General features: G+C 44.1%; 1 protein-coding gene across 3 annotated transcripts in view; it reads right to left on the bottom strand.

Annotated features, from left to right (window-relative positions):
- Positions 1–20833, bottom strand: part of FBN1 (fibrillin 1) — a 225790-nt gene that overhangs the window by 69587 nt on the left and 135370 nt on the right. For all 3 annotated transcript variants that reach the window (XM_030578050.1, XM_030578049.1, XM_030578046.1), the window contains exons 24-32: positions 20299–20424; positions 19196–19423; positions 16694–16819; positions 16470–16598; positions 15497–15622; positions 15221–15346; positions 14052–14174; positions 7396–7521; positions 1885–2010 (exon numbers count right to left, since the gene is read on the bottom strand). In XM_030578050.1, the coding sequence (XP_030433910.1) occupies positions 1885–2010; positions 7396–7521; positions 14052–14174; positions 15221–15346; positions 15497–15622; positions 16470–16598; positions 16694–16819; positions 19196–19423; positions 20299–20424 (1236 nt within the window). The remainder of the gene's footprint in view (positions 1–1884; positions 2011–7395; positions 7522–14051; positions 14175–15220; positions 15347–15496; positions 15623–16469; positions 16599–16693; positions 16820–19195; positions 19424–20298; positions 20425–20833) is intronic.

Here is a 20833-nt window from a genome sequence, read left to right as displayed (position 1 = left end):
CTCACACTAGCTCTGATTAAGCTGGCACACTAAAAATAGTGCGTCTTGGACAAGTATATACTTGGGGTGACTAGCCTATCCTTCCACTCATGCTGCTGTGGCTTTAGCATTCCAGCTGGATCAGAACTAGCATGGGGTGGGGGAGGAGGGGTCTGTCTGTGTTTGCTCATGCTGGAATTTATATCTCCATCTCGAAATGTAGAAGTGTGACGAGGTAGGATGGGTGAGTAAGGGAGGGGGAGGGAATGGCTACTTTGGGAAGGATAAAGAGAGGGAAAGACTGATGAATTACTTTTGAAAACAGAAGTACATCTCTACTTCAATATAACCCTGTCCTCGGGAGCCAAAAAATCTTACTGCGTTATAGCTGAAACCGTATTATATTGAACTTGTTTGATCCAACAGAGTGCGCAGCTCCCTCCCACCCCGGAGCACTGCTTTACCGTGTTGTATCCAAATTCGTGTGTTATCAGGTCGGGTTATATCGAGGTAGAGGTGTAGCAGAAATAGCTGGTACTTTCTATCTGGATATCAGTGCTTAAATCAGAGGATGGGATTGGAAGGAAGAGATTTCTCAGCCTTACTCGGTCTATTACTAAACCAACACTGTCATGGATGAGTTTTCAAGTGAGATTATTTTCCCAGTTACCTTACACCAGATGTCACCAATATGGCGAGAATTTCCAGAAACTTTTCCTCTGAATAATACCCCAGATCCTTTCCCTGTAGGACCTTTATTTGCCCTTCCATCTCCTACCAATTACTTAATATTTCCTGGCTGCTTTAACCGACTAGTATAATCCTGTAGATGTCACAAACCAATATTTGTGTCATCACCTTTCATTTCCCTGAGAGTGATAGCTGCAGTGGGCGTGATTGAACATCACAAGGATTTTTCAAGTCTGCAGAACTAAAGCTCTGTATCTTTTTGTGTAATTTAGAGTAGAAACAAAGAATGTTGAAATGTTGGTCTACAGGGTAAAATCAAAGACTTCTTGGATTTAGATCAGTTCACATGTCTGTAAAAGGCAGCTGTTAATAATACACAACTTCAGGCGAGGTCCAATATACCAAGCAGAACACCAGCTCCCCCATTGTTCTATGTACGCTGTAAAAAATCAGCATAATCTCTTTCACACCTACTATACAACATTAATAATATACTTCTATAAGAACCGACCTATCAGCACATATACTTGTCTCAAAGGGTACCAGAACTGTGTTTACTCTAAATCCATATTCAAAACTAAATTAAACATATGTTTGTGCTCATATTTTGGGCAAAGCTAATGACTCAACACCTTGGCTCAGATACTAGCATCTTGAGTTTTTAATGCTATCGCCCTCTGAGCGTGTAAATTTGAACCTCAGCACTGCTGGCTGGCTGGCTGCTGCTATGAAATAATTTACATTTTGGTTTTGCCAAAATATGTTTATAATTCAGCTAGTCAGGTATCTGTACTGCTGCCACTTTGCAAAAACTGTAAATATATTTTAGGATAGATTTAAAACCACCAGTGTTTGCCAAAATAATATTTGGAATAGATGCCTGTTGTTTGCATATACAGTTATCTAATCCAAATCCAATGTGGTGGTCTTCATGTGGTCTTGTCAAGTTACGCTGAATTATATGTTCTTTTCGGTCATACCAGCAACCATATAATAATAGGCACAACTTTGCTCCCAATGGGATATTTGTCATTCAATTCAACGGGTGAAGGATCAGGCCCAATATTATGCTATACAAACACAATACCAACTCAGTGACTCTGTACAGTGTAACATTTCACAGGGAACAGAAATCAAACAGATTCAAGAGAGGTTTTAAACGCTAGAAAAGGAAAACGAAGAATCAGAAGATGATAACTTAACTTTAAAATTTACCTGTACAACCAGTGGTTCCTTTTTTGCCTGAATATCCCATATCACAGTGACAGATAAATGAGCCTTTTGTATTCTCACAACTTCCACTTAGACAGATGTTTGGATTTAGGTCACACTCATTGACATCTAGAAAACATAATTTTAAGATTTTACAAAGTTCTTAGATCGTAACTAACCCAATGTCTTGGAGACATTAATACTGGTACAAAAAAGTGTCTACATGTGCCGAGAAAAAAAATAAATTAGGCTAAATATTCTTAACCAATGTAAAATACTGCACATTTCCAAATCAGATTTAATATTGCTATGTTATTGCCCTGGTATTTATTTCTCAGCCTCTCATCTTTAATTCCAACTTTAATTAATAATCACAAAGGGCCAGATTTAATGGGGTTATGCTAAGGATAAAGTTGGCCTATTATCTGTCCTCAATATATTTTCTTTTTTCCTGCACCGATGTTTCCAAAGGGCAGTAAGTATGTTTCAATTTTAAAAGGCAAATGTAAAAATCTCCTCTTCTAGCCATGCAGCAAATCTTGACTGCAATATTTTGCTCTACCAACACATGCTGAATTCTCACATGGTTTTGTCTTGGTGTCAGTTTTGGCCAGAATTCTGATTGTGGCTCACCCCTAAATCTGCCATCCTACAGCACCCTTTACGATCTGAGCTGCATAGACACACTCTGGAATGGGACCCAAAGAGAGATGGCATGGTCACCTTATCTCACCACGCATGCTCCTTAACTCAGCCAAGAGCTCTGAACACATGCAGATGATTCCTACTGTTGACAAAAATAGTCTGCATAGAGGGGTTGTCCATGTGGCCACAGCTAGTCAAAATACAGCAGCACTGCTTGCTTTTTAAGTTTTAGCATTTGCCAGTTTTGAGGCAGCAGTCCATCTGGCACAGTGCTGGAACCAAAATCCTTTTTTCACCAAATGCAAGTATCCAAGTATATCTGTAGTCTTGATATTGTGATAAAGTTCCTCCTCTACCTTTATGGGTCCTGCGCTTATTGGCAGATTTGCTCACCTCAGTGATCTTCCTCACAGTCTGGGTCAACTTCTCCTATGTCTGATCAGGAGTTGGGAGGTTTCAGGGGAACCCGGGCCTGCCCTCTATTCCGGGTTCCAGCCCAGGGCCCTGTGGATTGCAGCTGTCTATAGTGCCTCCTGTAACAGCTGCATGACAGCTACAACTCCCTGGGCTACTTCCCCATGGCCTCCTCCAAACACCTTCTTTATTCTCACTACAGGACCTTCCTCCTGGTGTCTGATAATGCTTGTACTCCTTAGTCCTCCAGTAGCACACCCTCTCACTCTCAGCTCCTTGCGCCTCTTGCTCCCAGCTCCTCACACGCACTTCCTCTCCTCTGGCTCCCCACCCCGCCTGACTGGAGTGAGCTCCTTTTTAAACCCAGGTGCCCTGATTAGCCTGCCTTGATTGACTGCAGGTGATCTAATCAGCATGTCTGTCTTAATTGGTTCTAGTAAGTTCCTGATTACTCTAATGCAGCCCCTGCTCTGGTCACTCAGGGAAGAGAAAACTACTCATCCAGTGACCAGTATATTTGCCCTCTACCAGACTCCTGTACCCCACTGGTCTGGGTCTGTCACATATCTCTCCCCCCTGCTCAACACCAAGAGGTTGGGCAGCTTGGGAAGCCAGACAGTGCACATGTGACAAGCTCCCTGCTCTGTGTTGCACATGAAACTGGAAAGGTTGGAAGGATAAGAACCACCTGGTCACCCTTGTGTTCTTCTCCTTGTTCCGCTGCATCTATTGAAGAGGGGCATGGTAGGTCACGAAGACAAATCTGCGCCCGAGCAAGTAGTAGCGCAATGCTTCCATGGCCCATTTTACAGCAAGGCACTCTCTCTCCACCACTGCATATTTTTGTTCCCTCGGAAGGAGTTTCCTACTGAGGTAGCGAATTGGGTGTTCCTCCTCCCTGACCATCTGTGATAGAACGGCCCCCAAGTTTACTTCTGATGCATCTGTCGGCAGGATAAATTCCTTGGTGAAATCAGGAGCTATCAGTACGGGGTTACTGCAGAGGGCAGTCCGTAGGTCTGTGAATGCTTCCTCTGCTGCGTCAGACCATCTCACCAGATCAGGTCCACGGGCTTTCACTAGGTCTGTCAGGGGGCTTGCCCTTGTGGCAAAGTGGAGGATAAATAGTCGGTAATACCCCACTACACCTAGGAATGCCCAGACTTGTTTCTTGCGACGTGGTCGGGGTCAATTTTGGATGGCCTCCAACTTGTTCACTTGGGGTTTTACCAGACTTTTTCCCACAATGTAGTCAAGATATTTGGCCTCTGTAAACCCTACAGTGCACTTGGCAGAGTTTGCTGTAAGGTTCGGTTAAACCTTTCTATCAATCCATCAGTCTGCGGATGGTAGACTGAAGTTCTCAGGGTATGTATATGGAGCAGCGTACAGAGGTCCTTCATTAGCTTTGACATAAACGGGGTTCCTTGGTCTGTTAATATTTCCTTTGGTAACCCCACTCGGGCAAAGATTCCCACCAGCTCTTTGGCTATCGTTTTAGAGGCTGTGTTCCAGAGGGGGAAGGCTTCTGGGTAGCGAGTAGCATAGTCCAAAACAACAAGTATATATTGGTGGCCCCGAGCCATCTTCTCCAGGGGTCCCACTAGGTCCATGGCTATTTGCTCAAAGGGGACTTCTATGATGGGAAGGGTACTAAAGGTGCCCTCAGGTGGGGACGGCGACTGTGCAGCTGACACTCCGGGCAGGACGCACAGTACCTCCGCACTTCTTCGTGTACTCCGGGCCAGAAGAACCGTCGTAGGACTCGTGCCAGGGTCTTCTCTACCCCCAAGTGCCCCCCAAAAAGATGACTATGAGCAAGACTTAATACAGCATTCTGGTGTTTTTGAAGTACTTACGATCCGCTGCGCCATCTGCCTCTGTACTGGTGCAACCCAGTATAAGAGATTCTTCTTCATTATGAAGTAGGGTCCTGGTCCCTGGGTTTTCCCTTCCACGGGGGCCCCATCTATTTCAGTCACCTCCTTTCTAATGTTGTCGTACCTTGGGTCTTCAGTCTGATCCCGTCCAAAATTTCCTCTCCCGGGGCTAATCTGCCCAAGATCTAGGGGCCCAGTCTCTGTTGTCTCTACTGGTTCAGAAGCGTTAGGGTGGGGGTTAGACTCGGGTGCTTCTCCCTCCTGGGTGGCCTCCTTTTCAGCTGCTCAGGTCCGCTTACCTACGAGAGCGACCCTCTGGCTTAGAGTCAGTATTCGGGTTCCCAAGGCCTTAGCTGCCCTCCTTTCTCTTTTTGACTTTCTACCCTGTCTGGGAATGGAAAATAAATCTGGGGATATTTCAGAGAAGACTGGAGGTTGACAGTCCACTGTGGAAGCCTCACTAACTTCAGGGTTCCCCTTTTCCTCCAATCCTCCTACTGGGAGTAAGTTTCCAAACCCTGGGAAATCCCTCCCGATGAGCACCGGGTATGAGAGTTTAGAGACGACACCTGTTGCTACCTCAGTAGTGTTCCACTGAATCTCGAGTTTTACCGGGATGGTGGGGTAATAACCAACTGTCCCATGGACGTATGTTATCCCTGTACACTTAGCCCAAAGCAGCTGACTACACTTGATGAGCTTCCCTGAGACAAGCGTAATAGCGCTCCCCGAATCAACCAGTGCCGTGGTCTCTACCCCATTTAATTTCACTGGTCTGGTGTACAAATGTGGGGTTAGTGAGACCCCCACAAGGTGGATTAGGGAGCATGGGTCTGCCCAGTTCCCCAGGTTACACTGCATCGGCTCCTCAGCATTGGGACACTGTGCAGCTATATGTCTCCACTCCCCGCAGGCATAACATCTGTATGGAGCCCTAGGCATTCCCCAGTCTCTTGGTTTGGGCAATCTAACATCATGATCCTCTTCCCCGTCTGTGCTCCGACTCTTTGTGGCCTCTGGTGGGCCTTCAGCCCCTCTCTTTTTCCACCTGGGTCCAGTCACCCGAGCTCTAGGACTTGGTGCTGCTAGTTTAACCTGGGGTGCCTTTCCTTAACTGGTTGGGTCAGCTCCCTCGCTGTCCTTCGCCTCTCTACCAGTGCAACAAGCTCATCACAGGTGGAGGGTTCGTTCTGGCTTACCCAGGCACGAAGGTCTACCGGTAGTCCCCTCATGTATCGGTTGATGACCAGAACCTCTAGTATCTGTTCCAGACTCTATTATCCATCTTGCACGAAAGTGGTTGCTGAGGTCATACAATTGGAACCGCGGGGTTTTGTTTTCCTGGTACCTCCACTCGTGACACCATTGGGCCCACACTGCGGTCGTTACCCCAGATCTGGCCAGGATCTCTGCTTTCAGCTGGGGGAGTCTGCTGCAGCCCCTTCAGGCAGATCATAGTAGGCCTTCTGTGCCTCCCCACACAGGAATGGGGCAAGGATGCCAGACCACTGATCTCGAGGCGAGGCCTCCCGTAGGGCTGTCCTCTCAAAGGCCAGAAGGTATGCATGCCTCTACATCATCCTCCCCTGTCATTTTCTGCAGCCAATGGCTGGCCCGTATGATCTGCGTCCCATCATGGCTGCAGTTCAGCTCCGTAAGGGTTTTTACCTGGTTTACCAGTTCCTGCAACATAGCCCGGTCTTGAGAAGCCTGGTCCATCAGCAGGTGATTGTCTCTTGCTGCAGCCGCACTGCCTCCTGTTGGGCAGCTGCCTAGACACAGGTAGCCTCCTGCTGGGCCGCCGCAGCTTGTATCAATGCTCGTACTAAGTCATCCATTGTGGTGGGAAAAAAAAACAACAAACCCTCTACTTTTTTTTTTTTAAATCACCCTCCTTCTTCTGCCGCGCTGTGCACACCAAGTCCCACCCCTGACACCAGCTGTGACAAAGTTCCTCCTCTACCTTGGTGGGTCCTGCACTTATTGGCAGATTTGCTCACCTCAGTGATCTTCCTCACAGTCTAGGTCAACTTCTCCTATGTCTGATCAGGAGTTGGGAGGTTTGGGGGGAACCCGGGCCTGCCCTCTACTCTGGGTTCCAGCCCAGGGCCCTGTGGATTGCTCCCAGCTCCTCACACGCACTTCCTCTCCTCTGGCTCCCCACCCCGCCTGACTGGAGTGAGCTCCTTTTTAAACCCAGGTGCCCTGATTAGCCTGCCTTGATTGGCTGCAGGTGATCTAATCAGCCTGTCTGTCTTAATTGGTTCTAGCAGATTCCTGATTACTCTAGTGCAGCCCCTGCTCTGGTCACTCAGGGAAGAGAAAACTACTCATCCAGTGACCAGTATATTTGTCCTCTACCAGACTCCTGCACCCCACTGGTCTGGGTCTGTCACAATATGTAATGTCAAAAGACACCTGATTGCCTGGACACTCGTTATTTTTGCTGCGACACTCTGTTATTTTTATTTGCTTACATATTTTAAATAAATCTAGTTTTGCCATCATCTTTGATCACTTAATTAAGGAAGATAGCTTGTTAGAAAGATTAGGAATCAGAGGTGTTTTCACTTACCTATACAAGTCTTCATATCCTCAGATGCCATGAATCCATCGTAACAAAGACACCTGTATTCTCCTGGTATGTTAGTGCACTGGCCTCCATCACAGATGTTAGGATTGTCTTCACACTCATCAATATCTATAGGGAAAGTTTACATTAACACATGTTTTAGATAGGTGTTCCTTGTTATGAAATGCACTGCAATGAATCACAGCAAATAAAATTCTTGATGCTTTATGATATATGTGCATGTGATCAATCTTTGCAGTTAAACCAAATGTAGCTTTATATACAACTCCAACTGATTCCAATGGGAGCAGGAGCAAGTCTCGTATGCACAAAATTACTTGTAGGAAAGTAACTAAAGTACTTCTTTCATGCCACATAGCTCCACACAATCGGATATTTCAGGCCCAGCCTTGCTGTCATAGAAGTCAATGGGAAGATACCGGACCTTAAATGATTTTAAAAAGCCATTCCACACACAAAATTCCCACACAAGCAGGATTAAGCCCAATATTAGAATAATTAACATGGATGTATTATTTCACTAAAATATTATAAGTTACTTGGATTTTTTTGTACCTGCTGACCAGTCAGGCTATATCTTTACACTCTCCAGCGTTTAAAATATGTTCTGATCAGCACATCAGCCATCACTGGGGGTTGATCTGAGGAACTGAGATTGCACTGTTTATTGAAACCAAGATAGGATCTGGACTTTTTAAAACTCAAGGGGTTAGAATTTCTTTCTAAAACTCTCCAGATTTTTCTTTGTCACAAACAACATATATCAGCACAGTTGAGATCCAAGACTCTGCTCAGTGACTGCATGGAAAAACCAGCAAAACAAGGACACGAATTGAGAACCCCCTGAGAGGGAAAGGGTGTAACTCGCTATCAGACTGGTCTGTTGTGGATTTTGGTAGTTATGCAGCTGCAGAACACCAATTCACTTTAACTGTTTGTCCTAGAATCTTATGTTTGTTATTCTTTTTTTTATATTTCTAACAGCAGAAAACAGAAATGGTTGCACCTAAAGTTTTTCTATGGACAATTAACTCTTACATGGTAAAAAAGCTGATTGTTTACTGTTCATCCTACAAATCAAACAATGCTGGCATACACATTAGCCTGGAAATGTAGATTTGGAAGAGGAATGTGAATTTATATGCAAAATAAGTGCTGGAAATGAGTATAGGAACCACAAACATAAAGAACTTATTTTATAAACATGAAGAACTTTATATGCTAAACTGCCAAGGTTTTACATTCATAGTTAGGGTGGAAAAATGGCTGACAAAGAATGTATTGTTTCTCCTAATTGAATTGATTATTAATGCATAACTTCACCAACCTGACCCACTATTACAATGAACGGAACTCACAGCAGTTCAGTTATGGAGAAATATATTCTGCAAAGGTGTCTAGCCATGTGTGATATCACAGATAAAATACATTTGTGAACAATGTATAGAGAAAACTGAAAATCATTGCTCCTTAAATTCAGCCCACAATGCCACTAAATGTATATGAAGTTGTTTATACAGTGACATAGTGTCATAGGGTAAAGCCACACATTTATCACAATGGCCACTGACTGTCAACAAGTGCACCTTTTCTCATTTTGTTGTATAAGATTCTTGGGGCCAAATTTTCAGTAGATGTGCATGTACATTTTTGGCAATTACATATTTTGCATGTGCAGAAGAAACTATTTGTATATTTTGCCAGCACTGTGAAAGAGGCCCATTAAAATGTGGGGTAGCACTCGACTCCTCTGATTGTGGCTGCTGTTTTCTCCCCACAACGCATGACAGACAAATATATACTGCTAGCTAGCTGTCTGGTTACCTGATTTGTAGGAGAAAACACTTGGTGAGGCATTAATTAGTAATATTTGGGCTCACAGTTGCAGTAAGTTATGGATGCCAATTTACACCTGTAATAAGAGGCTGGTGCTGAAAAACTGGCATCATGTCAATCCTTTTAAAAGGTGACAAATATTGACAGTAGCGCTCCTTTTGGGGAGCCAATTCATGTTGTTGATGGAAATGACTTCTAAAATCAAGTTCAACAGTGGTTCAAAGAGAGAGTGCCAAGTTCTTCAGAGGAGCTGCATCTACTACAGCCACACACTTGAAATGCTATTTCGCGGCTTTAAGAGCACAGATAAAAAGCGGACTTTTGACTATCAGTTATGTAATTTCTGTATGAATAAATCCCACTAGATGCAGTGACCTAGGTTTTGTTTTTGTTAGGTATTTTAAACTAGTTTAGGGTCTAAGGCCCTCACCCAGCAAGACACTTAAAATATGCTTAATGTTAAACTTGTAAGTGCTCTCATGGAAATCAATGGGACTACCTGTGTATTTAAAGCTAAGCATGCGCTTAAGTGCTTTGCTAGATCAGGGCCTAAAAAAGGTACTGCAGATCCACAACACCCATCGACTTCAGTGGGAGTGGAGGATGCTCAGCTCTTCACAGAATTATGGCTTGTTATAATTTCTATTGCACTTTACTAATAAGAAACCACAAGCAATACATTTCCAAAGAATTACTGCACTTCACTTGTGGTTGAAGTCAGTCTTCTGCCTGGTGCTTCCCAAAGCGGTAATAATCCAGAAATGTACTGCCTGTTCATGCCTTACTGCAGAGTGGCAGGGAGACCGAAAGAGAAAGAATGAAAAGAAACCCTGGAGTGATTGTGTGCATGATTCCACAAATCTTTACTCATTCCCTCATTCACTCGGCTCAACTATTCACGTAAGTAAGGCCTTGCAGTATCAGGCACTAACTTTCTAACTCCATTTTCATGTATCTCTTATTTCTTTTGCTTCACTAACCAAATATTGAGAAACTGCAAGACTAGAGCCTTTGAAATTTCAAGTTTCAAAGGTGGAAATGTTGTCTTTTGCATCCAAGACTTTGGAACAAGACACTATGATGGTGGGTAGTTGTGAACAGCTAGCTTCTGAACAAAGTCCTAGCTTGCACGCACTTAGGGTGGCAGGCATCCGGTTTTTAACCAGAACGCACAATTAAAAAGGGACCCTGGTGACTCCGGTCAGCACCACAGCTCCCTGCCTGCCCTGGCTCCACTTGGCTCCCAGAAGTGCTGGCACGTCTCTCCTGCTCAGAGGCACAGGGGTGGCCAGGGATGCTCTGTGGGCTGTCCCCACCCTGAGCACTGGCTCCACAGCTCCCATTGGCTGGGAACCACGGCCAATAGGAGCTGTGGGGGCGGAACTTGCAAGCAAGGGCACAGGGACATCCTGGCTGTTTCTGGGAGCCACCTAAGGTAAGCACTGTCTGCAGACTGCACCACCTCCCATACCCCAACCCCTGCCCCAGCCCTGAGGCCCCTTCCACAGTCCGCACCTCAACTCTGCACCCCAACCCCCTGCCCCAGCCCTGAGCCCCCTCCTGCACCCCAAACCTTTCATCCCTGGCCCCACACCAGAGCCCACACCCCCAGATGGAGCCTTCCCCCCGCACCCCAATCTCCTGCCCCAGCTCAGAGCCCCTTAGCCTCATCCCACAGCCCAGAACCCCCTCCTGCACCCCAAACCCCTCATTCCTGGACCCACCCCAGATCCCAACCCCTCACCCGCACCCCAAGCCACTCACCCAGCCCCACCCTGGAGCCCACACCCCCAGCCCGAGCCCTCCCCCCCACACCTCAACCCGTCTCATCCCAGTGAAAATGAGCAAGTGAGTGAGGGTGGGCCTTGGGGAATGGGGGGGCATGGGTGTTCGGTTTTGTGCACTTAGAAAGTTGGCAACCCTAATAGCACTGGCAGGGTATAAATATGCAAAGACTTGCAATCAAATTTTTTAGGCCCTTTGTCAGATTTGACTAGATCCGCCTGTGGACACGTCTGTAGTACAGTTAACTTTTGATTGAAGATGCTAAGAGCCCATCCCTGTCCCTCCAATAAAGGTTGATCAATCATTTCCTTTTGACACTGGAATGTGATGAGTTGTTAGATTTATAGTGTTAAGGGTTTTCAAATCCAAGTCTGGGGTTTTCTTTTTGCTTTTGTTTGCATGGACAATGGGTTCAGTTTAACAAGCATTATTAAGGCCCTCTTACTAGGGCATGTCTCATCTTTCTACTGCCATGTAGGGGACGTTTCTGGGTGAGCTGGGGAGGAAGAGGGGCAGAACCAGAGGCAAATGCTCTCTGGTGATTCCCAGCCAGTGCAGCTTCATAGTCCTTCAGGGCTGCTCTAAGTTATGCTGGAGGCCAGTCTGGTCCCCAGCTGAGCCAAGATCAGGAAAGCCAAAAGGTGGCTTAGACCCACCTTCCCCACCCGTCTCTTGCTCTTTCACACACACAAAGTCCTGCTGGCACTAGGATTCTGATTTCACTTTCTGCACACTTTCGATTACATGGTTCTATTTTTGCATTGAAAATGTGCTCAAAAATGTGATTTTTTGGCAAGTTTTGGATGCAATGTTACCTTCACTAGAAACGTGACCCATTTCTGCTCACACGGGAAATCTACTTCTAATCTAAATATTTGGGGTACCAGGTCTCAGTGTCCATCATGTTTTCATTTTTCTAGCTGAGTTCTGCCTTTCAACCCACTTTAAAACTCCTTTACACTGCTGTAAGGATGGTATTCAGTGGTCTTAATGTAAATGACAATCTGGTTTTCTCCAGCCACTGGCTGCGCGGCTGCCCCTGCTCCTCCTGAATCCTCTGGCCTGTGCTCGCAGGGCTGCATTCCGAAAGGGGCTTTAGAGCTACAGGCCAGGGCCCCAGGGCCCCCATAGCTCAGGGCCCTGCAGCCCCTAAAGCCCCTGTGTTCCGGATGGCCCTGCCTTCCGGGGGGGTGAGGGGGTCAGGCAACTTCCTCGCTCGCTCGCTCCCTCTCAGAAAGTCCTAAGCACCACCAAACAGTTGTTTGGTGGCGGGGCAAGCGTTGGGAGGGAGGAAGGGAAGGGGAGGAGACAGAGAAGAGGAACTTTACAAGGGAGCATTGTACAAGTCCGCCAAACGATGTTATAAGGGAGCACTGCACAACTTTAAATGAGTATGTTCCCAATGGAGCAGTGACATAACTTCAAAACAATTTTAAGCCGGAGGACGGTAAGTGAGGAGTTACTGTACATTAGATTTTTGATGTTGCTTTTTACTGTGAAGGAAATTTTGGGTGGAACAGAGCCAGGAAGGGAGGATGGCTGATGGTCTGCAAGTACTCACTTCCAGCTGACAACACGCGACCCTGTTCTTGTGGATCAGAAGTGGGTGGTACAGTGTTTGGGCAGCACAAAGCTGGAGGAGGGGCTGGTAGAATACTCTGCTCCCTAACCCATGTGGAACCCTCTGGGCACAATTCACATTCCCAGCTTGTGCACAGGACCAGGACTTGGCTCCCAATGACACTGAGCAGTTAAGTTGCTCACAAAATTTTCTAAAGATCACTATTGAGAATGCAAGAAAATTGCCTAGAAAGATTGATACCAATGAGGTTTTAGACCGTCTGAAAGAGATTCAGTTTTGAAGTAACATAGAACAGTCATATTTGGCTAAGAGGGGACATACTCACTACTCAGCCACAGAACAGGAGTAAGAGACTCTAGTCTCTCACCAAACTAAGCATTACTGTACATACATATCTCGGGTGACTATAACAGGCTCATAATTGTTCATCTCGTGTTGAAAACCTTATTGCTTATGACTGTGGACCCAGGGGTTTGATCCCAAGCCTGTTGAAATGAGTGGGCGACTCTTCATTGACTTGATGGGCTTTGGATTAGACTCTAAAAGTCCAATACATAAGGTAATACTTTGCAGTGGAGGAGAAAATTCACCTACTACACAAAAGCAGGGCCACCCAGATGGAGGGGAAGTGACGGTCTGCCTCAGTGCCAGCGTCTGAAATGATCCCCAAACTGAGTGGCATTGTAACCTGGTGCACAGGGTCACAACACCACACAGGTTTGACCTGGCCATCCCTCCTTTATGACAGAGGAGTGAATGGGCCAAACCCAAGAAGGGCTACACCCGCGTGCGCTAGGTTGTAACACCCAGAGCAAGAAGCCGGGCTCAAGTCCATGGGACAGGAGCTGCCACTGTGGGGTGAATGTGGGGCAGGCTTGCTCTCCAACACCCCTCTCCCCATGGGTCTCATCTCAGTGTTTTTGCACCCTGGGTCGGGGACCCCTCAGTTTCAGCTTTTGCCCCTGGCCCCCAAAAGCCTATGTGTGGCCCTGCAGAAGATAAAATAGTTTTTGCTCCCAGACTCACAATGGACACTGATCTCTCCTGTAATAGCAATAGGCTTTGAAATAATACAGCTACAGAAGCTGTAGAATGGACAGCTAGAAATATGTATTTTTTTTGTTGAAAAAAGGTATTTCCCTGAGAGCTAGTGAGCTGGAAGTTGTACTCTTTCCCCCAAGGAGAGAACCAAATTCTGCCATGCATAACATCTAGCTACATTATTTATTTTTACTTTATGTAATATTTGTCCAAATAAAATACATTAATCATAACATGTTCAATTCAGAGTTTTAGGTAGTGTGCATGGAGAACTGTAAGAATTAATGAAGATAACTCAGTATAAATGATTTCAATCTGTACTCTTAAAACTACATCTCATTTTTCAATACAAAATAAAGAGTTTTCAGTACAAATGCTCACAAAGCTACTTTACCAGTGCAAGATCTGTGGTCTGGCATTAGTGCAAAGCCTGGTTTACAGCTACATTCATAGCTGCCCTCTGAGTTTGTACAGAAGGTGTCACAACCGCCATTCATTATGTTGCATTCATCAATATCTAGAAGGAAAGAAATGAAAGTTAAACACACACACACACACACAAATAACTTTTTTGTTAATCATATTTCAGGGATACATTCTGGGCCAATTTAAAAAGGGGGTTCAATCCAATATCCACATTTGCACACACAATTTCTGCTCACTTTTTACACGCCCGCATTTGCAGGTGCAGGTCCTTGGATGCACATGTGGACATATACATAGCCCATCAGGGAATGAGATGTCCAATTAACTGAATGCATGTGCATATGATCCTGCACTTCTGTCTCTCTCTAGGTGCCTAGATAGTCCCCATTACTGTAGTTCCTGAACCGCCTGAAGTCAACAGAAATGCTTGTGTAAGGGTATACAGGATTGGGCCAAAGTCCCTGACTGCACACACCTTATTCAGGCAGGACCAGAGCCACTGTTTTGGCATGTACATCAGAATTTTTCAAAACACAACAAGTGCATTCATATTTTTTGTACACAGTGTCTGGTATGCGCTTAGAAGCCCTTTCTGAATTTATGACTGTTAAGGAAACTGACAGTGGAAATTTATACAATAGAGATATTTAAAAGATTAGTTTAAGGATAAATGCCACTGAGCCACACACACTATTCTACTCTACCAATGCACAGCAACCTCAGAAAAGCCAACCTGAAATAAAATATAGATCTGAGGGATATCACAATGCATTTAAGTGTCCTTAGTTACAATATTTTATGCCACTTTCAAAAAAATGTTTTTTTATATCTACTGGTTAATTTACAGAACAAAATGATCCAATAAATAAATATGCTGTGTAAATACTGATGGGCAAATAGCAAAGAAAATGCGGGCACAAGGGTCAAATTTGATACAGTAATGTAACTTCCTCGATCTCAAAGAAAGGGATGTGCATGTTCAGGTTACTTCACACTGCCTTGCCACTGTGCCTGAGATTAGTGAATCTGTAGTTATATTTTATTAGATAGAAACAATTCTTTACATCGACTCTTGTTAGTGAAGTGGCAAGTGTTAATTGGTAGTCTATGCTCATTAATAATTACAGCTGCTCTTACCAATACAAAATAATTTGTCGGGAGTGGACTGATATCCAGGATTGCAGGCACACTGATACCTTCCAATCAGGTTGACACAATGTCCATTTCTGCACAGGTTGTGGCTTAGGTCACACTCATTGATGTCTATTTCAAAAGAAAAAGGGAACACATTTTAAGTCTCTGCATTGCAACAACGTTTGAGTAAATGCCACAAATGCATGCAGAGTTAGAGTCAGGCAATGCAAATATAGAAATGACCCATATACGGTGGACATTTTGCCCGCACCATCATACCTATACATGCGGAGATATTTGGAGCCAGTTGATGACCTGGAGGACAGTCACATTGAAAGCTTCCTTCTGTGTTTATGCAAACACCACCTCGGCACAAAAGAGGATTTCGCTGACACTCATCAATGTCTGTAAAAAGAAAGGAACACACATCACTGCAGGTGCTAAAAGGCCTTGCATGCAACAGAGAATAAAGTGCTGGTGCTAAACAGCAACACTGGGAAACAAGTGTTTGTTTGATCCTTGGACTTCTGAGAGTGCATATATGTAGATCCTCCCTATGTATCGCTCCCTCTCCTGCAAATAGTATTCTGACCTCTTCCAGCAGCTGATCCTTCTCCTTCACACATGGAGACACACACCCAGGTACTTCCCCCCGCACCCTCAGAGAATCAATAAAACTGTTTCTCCCTGCCGTGTGGACAATTTCCTCATTTTTCTATTTGCCTATTTGCTCTGAGCTCCCTTCCCACCCAGACATGTGCTCCAGGTCCACCAGCTTCCTTTTGCTGGCTGAGAACCCAGCAGTCAGCTTCAGACTGAGACAGCAGGAAAGGGCTTCAGAAGGAGCTTCTGCTGCAGAGCTGGAAGGGTTTCAACCAGTGAGGAAGTGGGGCAAGGCAATCCTTTGAGTGGAGACAGGCCAAGCCCAGGATCTTCTATCCTAACTCTCCCCCAAACCCAGCCCCTGAATATGTTAGTGATTCAGATAAAATGAACCAAGACCCAACTGATGGATTTGACTAATAAGATTCTGCAAATCCAAAACCAGCCTGATTTACCCACTGTGCAAATGGGACAAAAACAGAACCTTCTATTTGCCTTCCCAGTAATATGGAAGCTAGATCTGGAAACCAGATTAGGAAACCAGTCCTGTTTCAGTTTCCAAAACAAAATCTGACTAACAAGGCTTTGCAAAACCAATCCCAGCATATACACTCTGTACCCCATCTTTGGTATATGACATAAAACATACCCATGCAGTTTTTCATCATCATAAATCCACTTTCATAGCCTTCAAAACATTTACATTCGAAGTCCCCTGGGGTATTGACACAGATGCCTTGGCCACAGAGATCAGGAGATATGCGACATTCATCAATATCTGAAATACAAATAATTTTAAATGCATGTTAAAATATAATTCAATATCTGTGTTTTCAAGACAATGTTCTGAAAGCTACCAGGTAAGACTTTTACCTGTACAATTTCTTTCTTCAGAATCAAGTGCAAATCCGCTGTCACATTTACACTTAAAACTGCCAATAGTGTTTCTGCATTTTCCATGGGTACAAAGACTTGGGATCATTTTGCATTCATTGATATCTAAAAATGAGACAAAGAAAGGTTTGGTTATTTTTAGTAAGCATCCAATTTAGTAAAACTTCACTGAAAGAGATTCAGGTTAGTAAAATTCTAAATCCAGCAATGACCAGCTTCTCAAAAGCTGCAACTACAGTTTTGTGCATGCTAACCACTACATTCAAATAATGACAACATGTAAGCAATTATAATAGCCCTTTTCATCCATAGATCTCAAAAGTGCTTTACAAAACTAGGAATGTATCATTATTCCTATTTCACAGACAGGGAAAATGAGGTACAGCCTGTTCAAATTTCATTTGGAGATATGGGAACAAGAAGAATTTATGTGAAACAGAATGTATTTGCAACACACAGTAACTAATGTAGAGAATGATTTGAGTGAGGATCTTTTGAAAATTTGATCCTGTGTAGTTCATTCCCTTTTTACAGATGAACACAAAGACCTTCACAGATGAGGCTGTCAGTAGGAGGTAGAGTGAAGGGACTTCATACATTGAGTTACTAGGGAGAGTGGAACTCTGTGAACCAGTTCTGAAGTAACAGTAACATTAGCAGCATTTGCTATGTAACTAGGTTCTAACAGAGGCCTTCTCAATGCAAAGCTATTCAAGCTCCATATACCTCTCAGCTCCTTTCCTTCTATGATCCTGCACCATAAAATACAGGGCTGCTGGGAGGCAGGCTCTGGCACTAAGACAACCGGTGATCTAAAGTCTTGACTTCACATCTTCTTAACAGACCACATTTCTAAGTTACTATAAACCACTTTCCATGCATATGACAGCAAGAACTAGGTCTGCATACCCCCTAAACATGCAATAAGGGGCCATCATGTAAGCAGTACAAAGGACTCACTACCTTCAGAGTTCAGTGTATCACATCTATCACACTCGCACCTCTTTCACAGCCTGGAGACCGCAACAAGAATTCACACTGAGAATCACCGACATAGCAATGCAAAGCACTAACACACATGAAGCTGACCCCCAGTTTCTTTTGTCACTAATGGCTAATTTTCCTCCTTTATCTAACAGAGTTTGATCCAGGGCTCACTAAAGTCAATGGAAAGACTTTTATTAGCGTCAGAGGGCACTGGATCATGCCCATGGCGGCCAAAGAGAACTGCCAAAAGAACTACCCCATCCCCTTATTTTTTTCAGAAATCAGACTTCCATGAGTCAGAGAAAATATAGGAGTGCTTCTGGCACTTTAGAGACTAACAAATTTATTTGAGCATAAGCTTTCATGGGCTACATCCCACTTCAGCGGATGTTGCATCTGATGAAGTGGGCTGTAGCCCACGAAAGCTTATGCTCAAATAAATTTGTTAGTCTCTAAGGTGCCAGAAGTACTCCTTTTTGCAGATACAGATTAACATGGCTGCTACTCTTGAAACCGGAGAAAATATAATTACCCTAAACAAAAGCATGTTACACTTCTTTATGGATAATTACTAGCCTGGTAACTGTTTATAAAACTGATCCCGAAACAACCACCACCAATTGTCATTCTCATCTGTGTTTTCCCTTCCTTTCAAATATTAAAGCATATAGGTTTTAGGTTAATTAGTTTCTTTAAATGCCTTTTCCTAACACATGCACTTTCACTTTTGATACCATGTTGCTTAATCTAACTGGTAACCAAGGGAAGAAGTTTTCAGAATGAGGTGCCAAGATGGCACTATCCCACTCCCACCAATGCTGGAAATTTACCCCAGAGAGTCACAATATGACCTAACTGAATGAAGTCTTCATTTGCTGTTTCTACCATTAGAATATAACAATTTGGCCAACAAACTCCATGACTCAGACTCTAGCATAGCTTCACTTTTGCATGGTTGAAGCTATCTTTACAGAACATGGTATATTTCTCCCTCCTCTTTCAACAGCTGTGCAAGGATTTTCTAAGTGTCGAGATTGATTTCCAAGGCAATTTAAGCATATGTATCAGGCGCAGTAAGCAGTGGTTCTATAACAATTCCAAACTCCTTTTGTTTCAATTTATAAGGGGCTGGAGCCAGATTTTCAAAGGTATTTAGATGCCTAAAGATGCAGACAGGCACCTGGTAGAACTTTTAAATGTGTCTACAGTAGGTTAAGGGCCCAGCTCCCAATGAAATCTATGGGAGTTAGCTGCTTAGGCACTTTTAAAAATCCCACTAGGTGCCTATCTGCATCTTAGGGTGCCTAAATACCTTTGAAAATCTGGCCAAATGTCCTTACTCAGTAATCATTCCATCCTTAAACAAGCCCGAACTCCTGCAGACTTCAAGTCCATAGGAATTTAACCTGAGTAAGAAAAAAGTAAAAACTAAGGAATGCCATCTAGATGTAGCCCCCAATGGCTTTACAAATGAATTGAATCCCCCTTACATACCTTTAAAGAATGGCTTTCCATTTATAATCTCTCCTCTACTAGCAAATCCAGGTCCTCTTGGACAAAGAGTTTCAAATTCAGGAGTTGCCTTCACAGGACATTCCTCGCATTCAGGGCCCCATGCTGCACCAACAGAACAGCAGCAACTATCCATTCGGTGCCGGCCTGCTATCGGTAATGTACATTCTTCATCTTCATGCTTCAAGTAGCAAGTCTCCAAGCGAATGTCTGTTGGGTAATTAAATAGTGAGATGATGAAAAATTACGTGTGCGCATCCACATCTGTGTGTTTAATGAGCATGAGTGTTTGAATTTATGTGTATTTGACAAAAAGTCTGCCTTACTGGGGGGCTGAAGGGAAAGCATAAAACACAGGATTCTGGGAGAAGATTCTTTTCTCAGTAGGGCTTGCTCCATTTCCTCAGATCAGGAGGATGCCAGAAATACAGCTCTTTTCACTGGAATTACTGGCACTAAGCTCTGGAATTAACATTTCCAGATTTAATAGGCCTAAAACTTTCCAGGAAATGGGCCTTAGCATTTGAGGTCAGTTTTGGATCAGGGAAGAGAGGGGCCTCAAGCATTCCAGTTCTGCCATAACCTGTCTTTGTCCAACAAAACTTGAAGATTTGCTGTTAAAAAGAGGTGAATACACTGCGGATGAAGTCTATAGTGAGCACGTGAAACGAAAGTATTCTTCTGGACTTTCCCCACAAAGAGATGTAGAATGGGGAGATGCAGTACAAGCTTTCTCAAACTCATGTGCACCTCAGCCCTGGCTTGGAGGGACCACCTCCGGGGATGAATGGGACTAGTCTCCACATCCATTCTATCCTTGACTTCTTGCTGAGGCCAACCAGTAAAGGTTGCCAAACATGGCCAAATTTGCTGGGAGTGTGACAACATTGACACCTGCCCTATGGGAAATGGACCACATAAGTTTCTGACCCTCCATCAGATGAGTTCTGGTAACTAACTACGCCACCAAGTTCAAGTTCCAACTGGCAACCTAGAGTTGAATGGCTCTGTACACCATTACTGATCTCATGGGTTCCCTCCTCCCCAAACATGAAAAAAACCCTGTAAAATAGTTTGATACCTACCAAGACATGTCCGTCCAGAGGCATCTAAAATCATTCCACTGGCACACTGGCAAACAAAGGAACCCAAGGTATTGACGCACTGACCATTCGGACAAACCCCGGGAAACACTTCGCATTCATTTACATCTATTTCCAGACAAAATTATAAAAATGAAAATCAATGCAACAAACATACCCAATTAGAAAAATATAACATTTTAACACTCCCATTTTAGGACTGACTATGTATCAATCTGCAAAGTCTAGCAAAATTCCACACTCTTGGGCTTTCCTATGCAAATCAGCCTGAACTAATTGATTATAGCCCCGTGCCACTGATTAAAAAATATTTAAAAAGTGTTGTCAATTGCACCTTTGATATGTCTATTGAAATCAGGTTCATAAATAAAACAAAATGAGGTCACTGAAAAAAGCTGTCCTACTGCATGTTCATTATGAGACAGATTTTTAGAAATATTCAGGTGCCTAAAGATGCAGTCAGTCACCTAGTGGAATTTTCAGAAGTGTTTAGGTGTCTAACTCCCATCAAAACAAA

The sequence above is a fragment of the Gopherus evgoodei genome, chromosome 10 (assembly GCF_007399415.2).
Source record: "Gopherus evgoodei ecotype Sinaloan lineage chromosome 10, rGopEvg1_v1.p, whole genome shotgun sequence".
Taxonomy (NCBI): domain Eukaryota; kingdom Metazoa; phylum Chordata; order Testudines; family Testudinidae; genus Gopherus; species Gopherus evgoodei.
Note: the sequence above shows the minus strand (reverse complement) of the source record. Positions and strands in the feature narration are given on the sequence as shown.